Source organism: Orussus abietinus, unplaced genomic scaffold, assembly GCF_000612105.2.
Source record: "Orussus abietinus isolate OABI.00-Male unplaced genomic scaffold, Oabi_2.0 scaffold617, whole genome shotgun sequence".
Lineage (NCBI taxonomy): Eukaryota > Metazoa > Arthropoda > Insecta > Hymenoptera > Orussidae > Orussus > Orussus abietinus.
The window spans coordinates 1,955-16,214 of NW_019394761.1; the positions used below are offsets into that span (position 1 = coordinate 1,955).

The following is a 14,260-nucleotide window of genomic DNA, read 5'->3' on the forward strand; positions in this document are numbered from 1 at the left end:
AAGAATTCTGGAATTGGAGATTTCGCAATTTCGTATTCGCACCGATACTCAAGCTGGTCTGTTGTGAATTTAGCCTCGTCAAACTTGGCGCGGGAATTCTGGAATTCCAGATTTCGCGGTGGAGGGACGGAAGATGCGCGACACATCTTTCACTAGGAAACCTTATGTGCAAGATATGATTCGGGTTAAAAAAAAAATAGAATTCGAGATTTTGCGACATCAATAGCATTGCTTTGAAGCTTGTCTGTTGTGAATTTAGCCTCGTCAAGACTTGGCGCGGGAATTCTGGAATTCCAGATTTCGCGGTGGAGGGACGGAAGATGCGCGACACATCTTTCACTAGGAAACCTTCTGTACACGATAAGATTCGGTTTACAAATGATAAAATTCGAGATTTTGCGACATCAAAAGTATTACCTCGAACAGTTAACAGCATTATAGTAAAGTTAGATGACGACCGTAATGGTGCCTTCTAGCGTGGAGTCACCAAAAATAGATCTCCTCCCCGTGGTTCAGCTGAATTTAATTTGGTTTTTCTCTTCCTCAGTTGAGCGATGGCAGCGTGGCGGAGGCGCCTCGACGAGTGGCCATCGAGGGAGGTCCAGGAAGCGGCAGGACCACCCTGTGTCTGCGACTCCTGCATCATTGGGCCACCCAGGATGATGGACCAGCCCTGGCATTCATCGTGCCCCTCAGGGAGCTACGAGGGAGTGGTCTCCTGAATTACCTGGCCAGGGAACTCTTCCCCAGAACAGCGGCGCTGGGCGACGCGGTGGCCCAGGTGTGGCGCACCCTCCACCTGATGGAAGACCGGGTCCTCTTCGTCCTGGACGGTTACGACGAGTGTGTGGGCGGCAGGGCATCTCTAGGCGACGCGGTAGACTTTCTAGAAGGCAGACTATTCCCCGACGCAAGGATCCTGGTGACCTGCTCTCCGAGTAACTGGTCTGCCCTGTCGCCGTTGGTCCAGAGGAGGATCCACCTAGCTGGGCTAGAGTGGCCGCACGTGGAGCGGCTCTGCGTGGCCTACTTCATCCATAACGACATCGCCGAGAAAGCTTGCGAGTTCCTGGAGGCACTGAACGTCCAACCACAGACTGTGAAGCAGCTTGGCCAGCACCCTCTGGGCTGGATCATGTTGTGCTCCCTGTATCAGGACTCCGGGTGCTTGCCAACAGAAACCAGCGCCTTGGTCCAGGCGGCCGTCAAGTGCATCGTGAAGAGGAGCCTCGAGCCCCCAGTTCCCTTCAACGAAGAAATCCCCGGTCACTGTAGGAAGAGGCTGGAGGACTTTGGGAAGCTCTCCCTTGCCGCCCTCAGAGAGGGAAGGTGCTGCTATACCGAGGCTGAGATCCGGGGTCGAGGTGGAGGGATCGAAGTCACCAGATTGGGATTCCTCACCAGGGGACTCACGTTCGGACAGCGGAGGAAGCCTGATCTGTACACGCCGATTCATATCGCCGTTGCCGAGTTCCTGGCTGCTTATTACCTGACATCCGTTGCGCAGTACGCGAACATCCTCAGACGAGAACTTGAGGGACTGCCGTCGGGGATAATCGGGCACTTGGCTGGGCTGCTGGGACCCAAGACACATCTCATCCTGAACCAACTTTGTCCTTTGGAGGTTCCACCGAGGACCGTCTTCTCCCTGCTGAAGGCTGCTGGTGCCTCGGATGGAAACATCGCTGCTGTCTGCAGGCTCGTTGGCGGTGGTCCTGGTTTTGGACCAGCTCCAAACGAAAGACCGCCTGCTCCTTTGGTGCACACCTCGCCTTTGGAGCTGGAGGGCTGGGCCCGGATCCTGGAGTCTCCGGCCTGCACTCTGGAGGCCATCGAAGTCGTCTTCCAGCTGGAGAGGGGCTCCGATCCGAGATACTTGGACGACTTCTTTGAAGCTCTAGCTGGAAACGAAAGCGTCAAACTCGTCAGGATTACTTCGCTCTTGGGGCAAGAGTTCCCTGCCGATGAGGCGCAAAGACTCGCTGGACATCTCAGGAGCGTCCTGGGCAAGAAGAGGCTCAACGACTTCGAGCTGGTCATCACTTGCCTCGAGGAGTCGGCACATGATCGGTATGTTCATAAACGTCTCTGCTAACGCTAAGTAATCTTCATCTTCAAGAATCTCTCCAAATGCATATTCATGTATGAAGAAACTCCTATATGAGTAGCCAGGAATCTGTTTGGCCATTAAATAGCGTAAAAATCAGCGCGGATTTAATTAGCAAAATGTTCCTAAACGTTAAAAGCCGCCTTTGCACCTGGGACAACACATTAACGAGCTTTAGATTTTTCTTATTCGTTTAATGTCATCTGTTGCAACCTGCGCACCATTCATTAGTATAACTTAAAACAGCATTTGGGCAATTAGTGTTGCTGCGATGTCAGAATTGCGCGTATAAATTCTGGGAGCAAATTGAAGGCGTAATTGAAAGAAGATCGTGCCCATTTCTTGGGTACTGACCCTACCTCTCCACTTCCTGGGACCGATGTTTCCTCCGATCCTGTTATCGCACCCAACACCTCGCTGCTATCAGAAGGAACTTGGCATTCGGTGGTGATGGGAACCTCCGGAACTACCCCGGGTCACGCTATGCAGTTATTATCGTAGATATCGTAACATTATTTCGGAAATATCTACTCCTACGATTCTCTTTCCCGGTTTCAAAGGATCCTCTCTGATGATAACGCGATACTTGTCGTTACACTTTTCGCATTGACAGAGACAATAACACCAGAAGCCAGGATGTTATCAGACAATCGTTTGCTGACACTACGAGCCCCTCTTTGTCGTTATTACCCGCAAGCTGTTAGAAAAAAAAATTTGGTTTAACAATACCACGACCGATATTCCGACTCTTATCGTCTTTTTTTATAATATTCGTTCTGGACACATGAAAATAATTATTATCGTAGAGAGCGTGACATTACTTCAGAGATAACTACTCCTACGATTCTTTTTCCCGGTTTCAAAGGATCCTCTCTGATGATAACGCGATACTTGTCGTTACACTTTTTTCATTGACAGAGACAATAACAATAGAAGCCAGAATGTTATCAGACAATCGTTTGCTGATACCGCGAGCCCCTCCTTATCGTTATTACCCGCAATCTGTTAGAAGAAAAAATTTGATTAAACAATACCACGTCCATGTGTCACGAGTCTTATCATTTTTGATGTTTGTGAAGACATCACAAAAATGATTAGTGTTTTTATTGTTTTTTAATATCATAAAAACTGTATAGAGTATACGGTATAGCTAGATTCAGGAAAGGCACTCCGAATTCCGTCTCCTTTGATGCGACTGTTGGTAATTATCCTTTTTTTCAGCTGCGTCTCATCTCCGAAAAAACTATTCCGGGAGCGAAATCATGAGGCTATGAATCTTTAAGGGCCTTTTAATATTCGGGGAGTTGATTCAAAGGAGCCTGTGACTTGTTTAACGTAGCCTCCCTCGCACGACTCCGTACCTGGGGAACTCCCTCGCCGGGTCTTTGAGGAGCTCCGTCTGAAAGTAAATTAAAAAGTTTACCGGCAGCTCCTCGAAAGCGGCGGGAAGTTTAACGCGGGGCATTTGCCGTCTCTGGGGAAAGTGGAAAAAGTGTGTTTACTTTGTTAACCCTCAACGCCGTGGCTTCATCCCCTTGCGCCGCCACCCTGAAGCAATGCGTCTAGGTTGACTTTTGAATCATTTGTAGAGCCAAGCTTTTTCCGTCAACGACGATCTCGACTGCACAGAGTGGTTCAAGGTGCATTGGTAGGGCGACAAACATTCCACTTATTTTGTGATTCTACATTTGATGTTTTTATATATACTTTGAAGATGATCCAAAGTACATTGGTAGGGTGATCAAAATTCTACTTATCTTGGGATTCTACATTTGATGTTTTTATATATACTTTGAAGTTGATCCGAAGTACATTGGTAGAGCGACAAAAATTCCACTTATTTTGTGATTCTACATTTGATGTTTTTGTATGTACTTTGAAGGTGGTCCAAAGTGCATTGGTAGGGTGATAAAAATTCTACTTATCTTGGGATTCTACATTTGATGTTTTTATATATACTTTGAAGTTGGTCCGAGGTACATTGGTAGGGCGACAAAAATTCCACTTATCTTGTGATTCTACATTTGATGTTTTTCTATATACTTCGAGGTTGATAAAAAATGCACTGGTAGGGCGACAAGAATTCTGCTTATTTTGTGATTTTACATTTGATATTTTTATACATAGAGAGATCATATATTTGTTGTTTATATGTGTTTGTATGGCAAATGCGATGCAAGGACACTTCTGTTTAGATAGCACTTGAAATATAAATTTACTAATCATACATGTATAATATTTTTGTCGCTCTAAAACTACGCCTTGGATCTCGCATTTATAACAGCCTCCGCCATAACTTTGGATTTCAACTCTCCCGATTACGGAGTACCTTACGACGGCTTCTTATCCTGAATAAGTGATAAAGGAAATGAGAATCTCGAGCGAAACGGAGGATGAACGTGAAACAATAATGACGCGAAGCTTAGTCGGCATGTTCGCCCATTATGTCTAAATATCAAGGCGTCGAGATAACGAGATAAGAGTACGACTTTATAATCAAGATATGATATCAACTACTTGCCGAGACGAGCGTAATATTTGTAATAAAAATCTAGCAAATCAGAGACTAACATAGATTGTTCGAATTGAAGTTTTCTCACTCATTGGAATAATTTTCATCGCGATAATAAATAATTATCATCACAAGCTCCGCTCAAAGATGACTTCTTCCTTGTTCGCGAATCGGATGCTAATAAAATAATTATTATATAACATATATTTCATATATATATTTTATAATATAATTATAAAATAATTATTCTTTTCCATCCACCGATTGATAATTGCTCGAGCCGAAGAAAAATTCCACTTCTGTCGGCGATTTTATTGATCATCGCAAGCTCCGCTCAAAATGGCCTCTCCCGTGTTCGCGATTCGGATGCTAATTATTCGTCTCTGTCCACCTAGTGCAAATTGCTCGAGCTTCGCGTCCCACCGTGCGTAATGTGTACAAGGCTGTGCACAAAGTGTTTGCTACCGCCTTCGCTTCGGATACGCCCGGAACAAAGAATGAAATTTCATTAACCCCTTCGCGAGCTTCTGCCGAGTGGCTTGCTCCGGGTCCGCGGTTCAGGGGTTAATTATTCATTTCCGGGCCGAGCTAGTGTAAATGGCTCCAGCTTTGCAAGCCGTCCCACTTGCGTTTTCCTTTTCGTTTCCTCTTGCTCCCGATTCCAAGGTGTCGGAGACAAACGTCACTCGAGAACGTAGGAATTTTCCCGAGAGAAATTTTCCCGCCTGGTGCATTCGCCTTTCGAGGGAAACTTCTTTACCCACGGCTTGGCAATCTCGGCTTTAAAACGATATCGTAATTTGATAACAATTTCTTCGATGTTTTATCCGGTATATTTTCTGAACATAAATGTATAACCTGTTATATGTATTATCGTATGATAAACCAAACACGTAAAAATTACATATATTGCCGTATCACATACCAAGTACGTCAAAATATCATTTATCGTCGTATCATCTACCAAGCATGTGTAAATGACATTTATTGTCATGTCAAATACCAAGTACGTCAAAATACTATTTATCGTCGTATCATCTACCAAGCACGTGAAAATGATATTTATGGACATCTCAAATACCAAGTACATCAAAATGACATTTATTGTTCTACTACATACCAAGAACGTCGAAATTCCATTTATCATATTAAAAACCAAGTACCTACATTTCCCACGCCGAGATAAACGAACCGCGACACGTCTCCAGCATCGGCATCACCTTTTCCTCGTTCCGATACCCTCGGACTTGAAATTAAATTTCATTAAGGTGACATGAAAGTCTATCATATACATACGAAGAAATCAAACTATTTATAAAACTTTTTTCCTGGGTGCACAAAATTCTCTAAAACTTTAACACGCGGTTATGGAGGCTCTAAGGAAGAATGCGTTGCCCGTGAAATTTCATTTTTCCGATCGAAAAAAAATATATATCTTTTTTTTTGGTACTTATCCAAGATAAGTAGGAAATCTTTTTCGACAGAAAAGAAATGTCACCAGCAGTGCATTTATCCTTAGAGCCTCCGTAATCACGTGTTAAAGTTTCAGATAATTCGGTGCACCCAATTTGGAGATAAGTTACATAATTATTTTCACTTTTTGTTCTGTATATATTACACTTTTATGTCACCTTAACCCCATGGGGGTGCACAAGGGAAGTGAACTTCCTCCGGGTGCGGGGTTCAAGGGCTAATTATTCATCTCCGTGTCGAGCGGGGCAAATGGGTCCCCACCCCCAGCGTCTTCCGCCTCTTCGGCTCGCTTCCGGTCCCGGAGTGTCGGGGACAGAGACCGTCTCTGGGAGGTTCGCGGGGGGTTTTGCACCCCGGTGTCGTCCACGTGCTCGAAATTGCCGGTCTTAATATTCCGCGCACGAGGGACGTGGGGGGATGTCCCCTGGCAGCCTCGGGAGCGAGAAGGACATAACAATAAGCAGTGGCAGCCCGGGATCGGACGCCATCTTGGGGAAGGCGGACTTCCTCGGATGGCGAAAGGGCGGGGGGGTGCTTGGAAATATCCCCCGCAAGAATGGAGAGACGTGTCCGTTATGTCGGATGCCAGAACCACGGGACAAACCGAGTCTGCAAGAGGGAATTAAGAAGGACGCCATTCTACGGAGACACCGGAAGTCGGGTCGCCCTCGGGATTTGCCGAGGTTATTCACTCAGGAAATCATGGATTTTAATGCTAGAACTCGAGGGGAAATCCCAACCAGATATCACCATTGTTACGGTTTTAAGGTGATATGAAAGTGTCATATATTCATACCAAAGAGTGAAAATATTTATATAACTTTTCGCGAAATTGGGTGCACCTAATCATTTGACACTTCTGCACGTGATTATGAAGGTCCTAAGGAAGAACGCGATGATCGTGAAATTTCATTTTTCGAGAAAAAAATCTCTATTTTGGACACGAAGCAAAAGACGACATTTTTAGACAAGCAGAAATTATCATTGTCACGATTTTAAGGTGATGTGAAAGTTTCATATATCCATACCAAAAAGTGAAAATATTAATAAAACTTTTCGCGAAATTGGGTGCACCTAATCATTTGACACTTCTGCACGTGATTATGAAGGCCCTAAGGAAAAACGCGATGCTCGTGAAATTTCATTTTTAGAAAAAAGTTCTGTATTTATTTTGGACACGAAGCAAAAGACGACATTTTTAGATAAGCAGAAATTATCATTGTCACGATTTTAAGGTGATATGAAAGTGTCATATATCCATACCAAAGAGTGAAAATATTGATATAACTTTTCGCGAAATTGGGTGCACCGAATCATTTGACACTTCTGCACGTGATTATGAAAGCCCTAAGGAAGAACGCTATATTCGTGAAATTTCATATTTCAATGAAAACTTTTGTATGTATCCAAGACTAGACCCAAGATGACATTTTGTCAAAAATGAAATTTCATAAGTATCGCGTTTTTCTTTCGGGCCTTCATAATCACGTGTTGAAGTTTCAGATGATTAGGTGCATCCAGTTTGGAGAATAGTTTCATAAATCTTTTCACGTTTTGTATATATAGAATGACCCTTTAACATCACCTTAATTGTCGGTGAATGTTGACTGAAATTATTACAGACACTCGTTTCGCGTACCTTCCTAGTCGTTTCCGATTCCCTCTGAAATGCTTTTCAGAACCGACGGTACGTACGGTTTCTACTTCTTTCCGCGATAACGGTGAAAATTAATTATGCAAGCGCATAATGCATCTGTACGCGGAAGAAGGGGAGCTTGAAAATGCTAGAATTAAAACTTGGGAGACCTAGAAAGCCTCTCTTTGTTTTCAGACAGTACGTATTTACCCAGAGGCGATGTAACGATCGCCGGGGTGCAGCGTTTGTACCGGAATAATCGCGGTAGGAACAAATTTGTTGATTTTAGTTAAACAAGTAGAGAAGGAGCAAACGCAAACTCGGGTATCGCAGCCTTTGCAGACAACTGGAAACTTCACATCTTCTGCAATGCTCTTACCCCCCTCGTCGGCAGTTTTTCACGAGATAATCGTACCTAAGTTACCCGGCATGGCCGTTATTAAACATTATCAAACAAGAGATTAAGGTAATATGAAAGGGTCATTCTATATATCAGAACGTGAAAATATTTATAAAGCTTTTCTCCAACACCGAAACATTTACAAAGTTAACACGTGATTATGGAGACCCTTAGGAAGAACGTGGTGTTCGTGATATTTAATTTTTAATAACATTTGTGACCCTTTCCTATCACCTTAAGGTGATAAGGTGATAAGATGACTTTCCTTATAGTTTTCACAATTACATTGGGAAGTTTGTAATGATTCGGTACACCCAGTTAAGAGAAAAGTTTCATAAATCAGACATCTTAACGTCACTTTTACATCACCTTAACAGCTGATGTCCGATATATTTTATGATATCCAAATTGATATATGTATGCAAGTTTCATAAATCAGACATCTTTATCGCCACTTTCACATCACCTTAACAGCTGATGTCAGATATTTTTTATAATATCCAAATTGATATATACATGCAAGTTTCATAAATCAGACATCTTTAACGCCACATTCACATCACCTTAACAGCTGATGTCTGATATTTTTTGTAATATCCAAATTGATATATGCATGCATGTTTCATAAATCAGACATCTTTAACGCCACATTCATATCACCCAGCTGATGTCTGATATTTTCTATAATATCCAAATTGATATATGTATGCAAATTTTATAAATCAGACATCTCTAACGCCACATTAGCTTAACAGCTGATGTCTGATATTTTCTATAATATCCAAATTGATATATGCATGCAAGTTTCATAAATCAGATATCTCTAACGCCACGTTAGGTTAACAGCTGATGTCTGATATTTTTTGTAATATCCAAATTAATATATGCACGCAAGTTTCATAAACCCGACATCTTTAACGCCACATTCACATCACCTTAACAGCTGATGTCTGATATTTTTTGTAATATCCAAATTGACATATGCATCCATATGATAAAAAAAGGGTTCCTGCACCCCGTGGAAAATCTCTCCACCATGGGGACGCGTGCTTTCCGACGCGGATTCGATCGATCGAACTCGAATGTAGAGGAAGAGTAGACCCACTTTCCCAGAGTGGCGACGAAATACGGCGGTTCTTTGGCGCGAGCCCAAATATGCCGAATTTTATACGTGGGATTACGTTAGGAGTGGAGAAAAGTCGCATGTGGATTTATACACCCCCGAGGTTTTCGCTCAGGCGCCATATTGAAGCCCCCTTGAACGATTCGCTGCCACTTTCCGATATCGAGCACCGTGCGATCTCGACCACGTGGGAGATGAAACCGAAACCTTTCCACAATGCATCTCTTTTGAAAAAGCCCGTGGAAGCGCGCATATTCAATGAAGGATAAAAATCGAAACTGGCGGAAAAGTTCTATGGAGAAGTATTCAAGGGGTACGTTAACCTCCAATTATACGTCCTCGGAAATTCTCTTCTCGGTGAAACGTACTCCACCGTACTTTTCTATAAAGGAGGTTTAAACTCGTCCAAGAGAGGCCAATTTGTATTTACTTCGTATTTATATTATATATAATGTGAAAAGTACCTTTTCGGTACTTCGGGCATACTTCGGACGTAATGTCTTATTTTCATCGAAGCAATTCGTGAACCAAGTGTGACAATCACCTTGAGGTAATGGCACCAAAACGTAAAAATGTACCAAAAGGCTAAGGAACAAATGTAATCGATCAATGAAGTTCCAGTTTACGAAGCAATTCATGAAACAATTGTAGCAATGCGTCTCGAAGACAGAAACTTGCTTAGCGCACTTCTTGCTCGGCATTTTCTCCTTGTACGTAGTTACGCATAAAATAATCACCTTGAAGTAATGGCACCAAAATGTAAAATGTAAAAATATACTGAAATACTAAGGAACAAAAGTAATCGCACAATGAAGTTCCAGTTTACGAAGCAATTCATGAAACAACTGTGACAATGCGTCTCAAAGGCGAAAACTTGCTTAGCACGTTTCTTGCTCGGCATTCCCACTTTGTACATAGTTACGCACAAAATAATCACCTTGAGGTAATGGCACCAAAATGTAAAATGTAAAAATATACTGAAAGACTAAGGAACAAATGCAATCGATCAATGAAGTTTCAGTTTACGAAGCAATTCGTGAAACAACTGTGACAATGCGTCTCAAAGGCGGAAACTTGCTTAGCACGTTTCTTGCTCGGCATTCCCACTTTGTACATAGTTACGCATAAAATAATCACCTTGAAGTAATGGCACCAAAATGTAAAGTGTGAAAATATACTGAAAGACTAAGAAACAAATGCAATCGATCAATGAAGTTCCAGTTTACGAAGCAATTCGTGAAACAATTGTAGCAATGCGTCTTGACGACAGATACTTGCTTAGCGCGCTTCTTGCTCGGCATTCCCACTTTGTACGTAGTTACGTACAAAGTAATCACTTTGACGTAATGGCACCAAAATGTAAAGCGTAAAAATCTACCGAAAGACTAAGGAACAAATGTAATCGAACAATGAAGTTTCAGTTTACGAAGCAATTCGTGAAACAACTGTGACAATGCGTCTCAAAGGCGGAAACTTGCTTAGCACGTTTCTTGCTCGGCATTCCCACTTTGTACATAGTTACGCACAAAGTAATCACCTCGAAGTAATGGCACCAAAGCGAGGCGCGTTAATGTAGCTGCAATGAGTCACGGTAACGCTGACGGAAAGGACAGAGACGTACCGCTCGGCGCAAAAGCTGCAGGACCTCCACCCCCGTGTTCCACCTTATTTGACTGTCTCGCGTGCCGTATAGGGAGGCCATTACCGTGACTTACCGTAAACGGGGTGAAACACCGCTGCCTGTTACACGGCGCGCCCGAGGTAGCTCGGAAAAGGGATTACCGTGGAAAGCTCTCGCTGGGTAGCGCGAACCTCGATCGCTCGTTCGGCACACCACGAGGGTAGGACCTAAGTCCTAAAGCAATCGGATATTCGACGGGAATTGTACATTCTGGCCGGGAAATGGATGAACCTCTGCCAGCCGCCATTTCCCGACGAAGAGGACCCTGCAGAATGACTAGTGACGAGCAAGAGAGATCATGTTGATCTTGGGCTTTCACTCTCGAGTTTTGGGGTTGATCTTGCAATTGTAGGCAAGTCTTGGTCTTGCATATTTTGCAACTCGTAGACCAGCACTGCAAGATCAAGACCAATTTTGCCCATCGCTGTCTCTTAATGATGAGTAAAGGCAAGACCACTTTGGTCTTGGTGTTGATCTTGCATTTGTAGGCAAGTCTTGGTCTTAGTCTTGGTCTTGCATTTTTTGCAACTCGTAGACCAGCACTGCAAGATCAAGACCGATTTTGCCCATCGCTGTCTCTTAATGATGAGTAAAGGCGAGACCACTTTGGTCTTGGTCTTGCACCCTCGAGTTCTGGTCACCTGTGATCGACACTTGGTGCTGGTCTTGCAATTCTAATCAAGCGTTGCATTTTTGCGACCCCTAGACCAACACTGCAAGATCAAGACTGATTTTGCTCATCGCTGTCTTTTAATGATGAGTAAAGGCAAGACCACTTTGGTCTTGGTCTTGCACCCTCGAGTTCTGGTCACCTGTGATCGACACTTGGTGCTGGTCTTGCAATTCTAATCAAGCGTTGCATTTTTGCGACCCCTAGACCAACACTGCAAGATCAAGACTGATTTTGCTCATCGCTGTCTTTTAATGATGAGTAAAGGCAAGACCACTTTGGTCTTGGTCTTGCACCCTCGAGTTCTGGTCACCTGTGATCGACACTTGGTGCTGGTCTTGCAATTCTAATCAAGCGTTGCATTTTTGCAACCCCTAGACCAACACTGCGAGATGAAGACCAATTTTGCCCATCGCTGTCTCTTAATGATGAGTAAATGCGAGATCACTTTGGTCTTGGTCTTGCACCCTCGAGTTCTGGTCACCTGCGATTGACACTTGGTGCTGGTCTTGCAATTCTAATCAAGCGTTGCATTTTTGCAACCCCTAGACCAACACTGCAAGACCAAGACCGATTTTGCTCATTGCTGTCTCTTTATGATGAGTAAACGCGAGACCACGTTGCTCTTGGTGTTGATCTTGCAATTGTAGGCAAGTCTTGGTCTTGCATTTTTTGCAACTCGTAGACCAGCACTGCAAGATCAAGATCGATTTTGCTCATCGCTATCTCTTAATGATGAGCAAACGCCAGACAATGTTGGTCTTGGTCTTTCACCCTCGAGTTTTGGTCTTGCACGGTCAAGTCTTGGTGTTGGTCTTGCAATTTTGCTCATCGCTGTCTCTTAAGGATGAGTAAACGCAAGACCACGTTGGTCTTGGTCTTGTACCCTCGAGTTCTGGTCACTTGCGATCGACACTTGGTCCATCCAAATGTTGCATTTTTTCCAACGTGACTTGCCAGCCAATGTCACCACTCGAGTACTCAAAATGACGTTACCACCCAAAAGGGTACATATGAATTTTAATTGATCGACCTGGATTAAATTTCTCAGCGCCTTTCCCATCACCTTAACCCTTCGCGGACTACCGCCGCATACATACGTCCGACGTTTGGTCGAATATTGCGAGCACGTGTTCATGAATTTCGCCCATATGCCAAAAGAGCTCCCTCCTGAAAGGGTTAATGGGACAGTCTTTAACCGTGTTGTGATTTCCATCAGCTAGGCTGCTATACCTTCAAGACTCTTATTTTTCTCCTTGTATATAAACCGTGAACCGAAAATTTATAAATTTACGTTTGAATGTCTATATCAACGTCCAGTTCATTTCTGTTTCCAGACTCGAATGCGTGCTGTACCGTCAAGACTCTTATTTTTCTCCTTGTATATAAACCGTGAACCGATAATCTATAAATTTACGTTTGAATGTCTATATCAACGTCCAGTTCATTTCTGTTTCCAGACTCGAATGCGTGGTGAACGCTCTATGCCGTGGACTGAGTCAGGCCTCGAGTCATCTGTCGCGACTCGTCCTCGACATGAACCTGTCGGGTGAACAAGTGTCGCGCGTCTGCGAGGCCCTGCGCGACTGCGTGCAGGTGCAGGCCCTGCATCTGCCCCACCTGGGCTGCGGATGCGAGGGACTGGCCTCCGTCGCGGAGCTCCTGAAGGAGCGACCCCTCCTCGCCCTGAATCTCGCCGGGAGCTGGGGCACCAAGAACGAGGACCCGTCCAGCTCTGGAATCAGTATGGGTAAAACTTTGCGTACTCGTACTTAGGCCATTATCCGGAACTTCCGCGGTTCCGGGGATTGCTTCGAGTTCCGTTTGTGCCCTGCATGAATGCATGCCGAGGCTTTGTTTCGAGGCGGTGCATGCTCTCTTCCCGGTTCGATTAACCGGCTGATTCATGACTTTCCGACGGGGTTGTTCACTTGGAAATGCCTGGAAACGATTTCCGTCTTTGAGAGCCGATTGCCTTTGATTTCGTTCGGGAAACGACAATGCGATTCGGTAACAAGCGAGGCAAGGCTTTATGGTGATATGAAAGAGTCAGCCTATATACATCCGAGAGGTCAAATTGAAACTCGGAAATTTCATTTTTCATAGAAAATTTATTTATTTATCACGGACTAGATCCAACATTTGATTTCTTAGATGTATATAGGCTGACTTTTTCATGTCAGCTTAAGGTGATAAGCGACGTTCGATCTTAAGGTGATATGAAAGAGTCAGCCTATATACATCCGAGAGGTCAAATTGTTGGTGACGGTATTCCCCAAATTGGGTGTACCGATTTGTTTTAAATTTTGCCACGTGAATATGGAGGCCCTAAAGTAGGTCTTGAAACTCGGAAATTTCATTTTTCATAGAAAATTTATTTATTTATCTTGGACTAGAACCAACATGGCGGGTCGATTTGATTTCTTAGATGTATATAGGCTGACTTTTTCATATCAGCTTAAGGTGACAAGCGACGTTCGGCCTTAAGGTGATAAGAAAGAGTCAACCTATATATTGGATTGGCAACATATATAATATTTTATTCTCTTTTGACCGAACATTGTTTAAACTACATTTCACGGTGGACAACCCCTTAATTCGAATCGGAGAAGAAACATTGCGCGTCTTTTTAGGAGCCCGCCGGAGAACAAAGGAAAA

The 14,260-nt window shown here is 43.7% G+C and overlaps 1 protein-coding gene across 1 annotated transcript in view; it reads left to right on the plus strand.

The window, feature by feature from the left end:
• Positions 1 to 538: 538 nt before the first annotated feature.
• Positions 539 to 14,260, plus strand: part of LOC111674096 — a gene marked incomplete at its 5' end in the record, with an annotated part of 29,515 nt that continues 15,793 nt past the window's right edge. Inside the window, 2 exons of the mRNA XM_023433227.1 lie at positions 539 to 2,070; positions 13,063 to 13,352. Coding sequence (XP_023288995.1) covers positions 539 to 2,070; positions 13,063 to 13,352 — 1,822 coding nt within the window. The remainder of the gene's footprint in view (positions 2,071 to 13,062; positions 13,353 to 14,260) is intronic.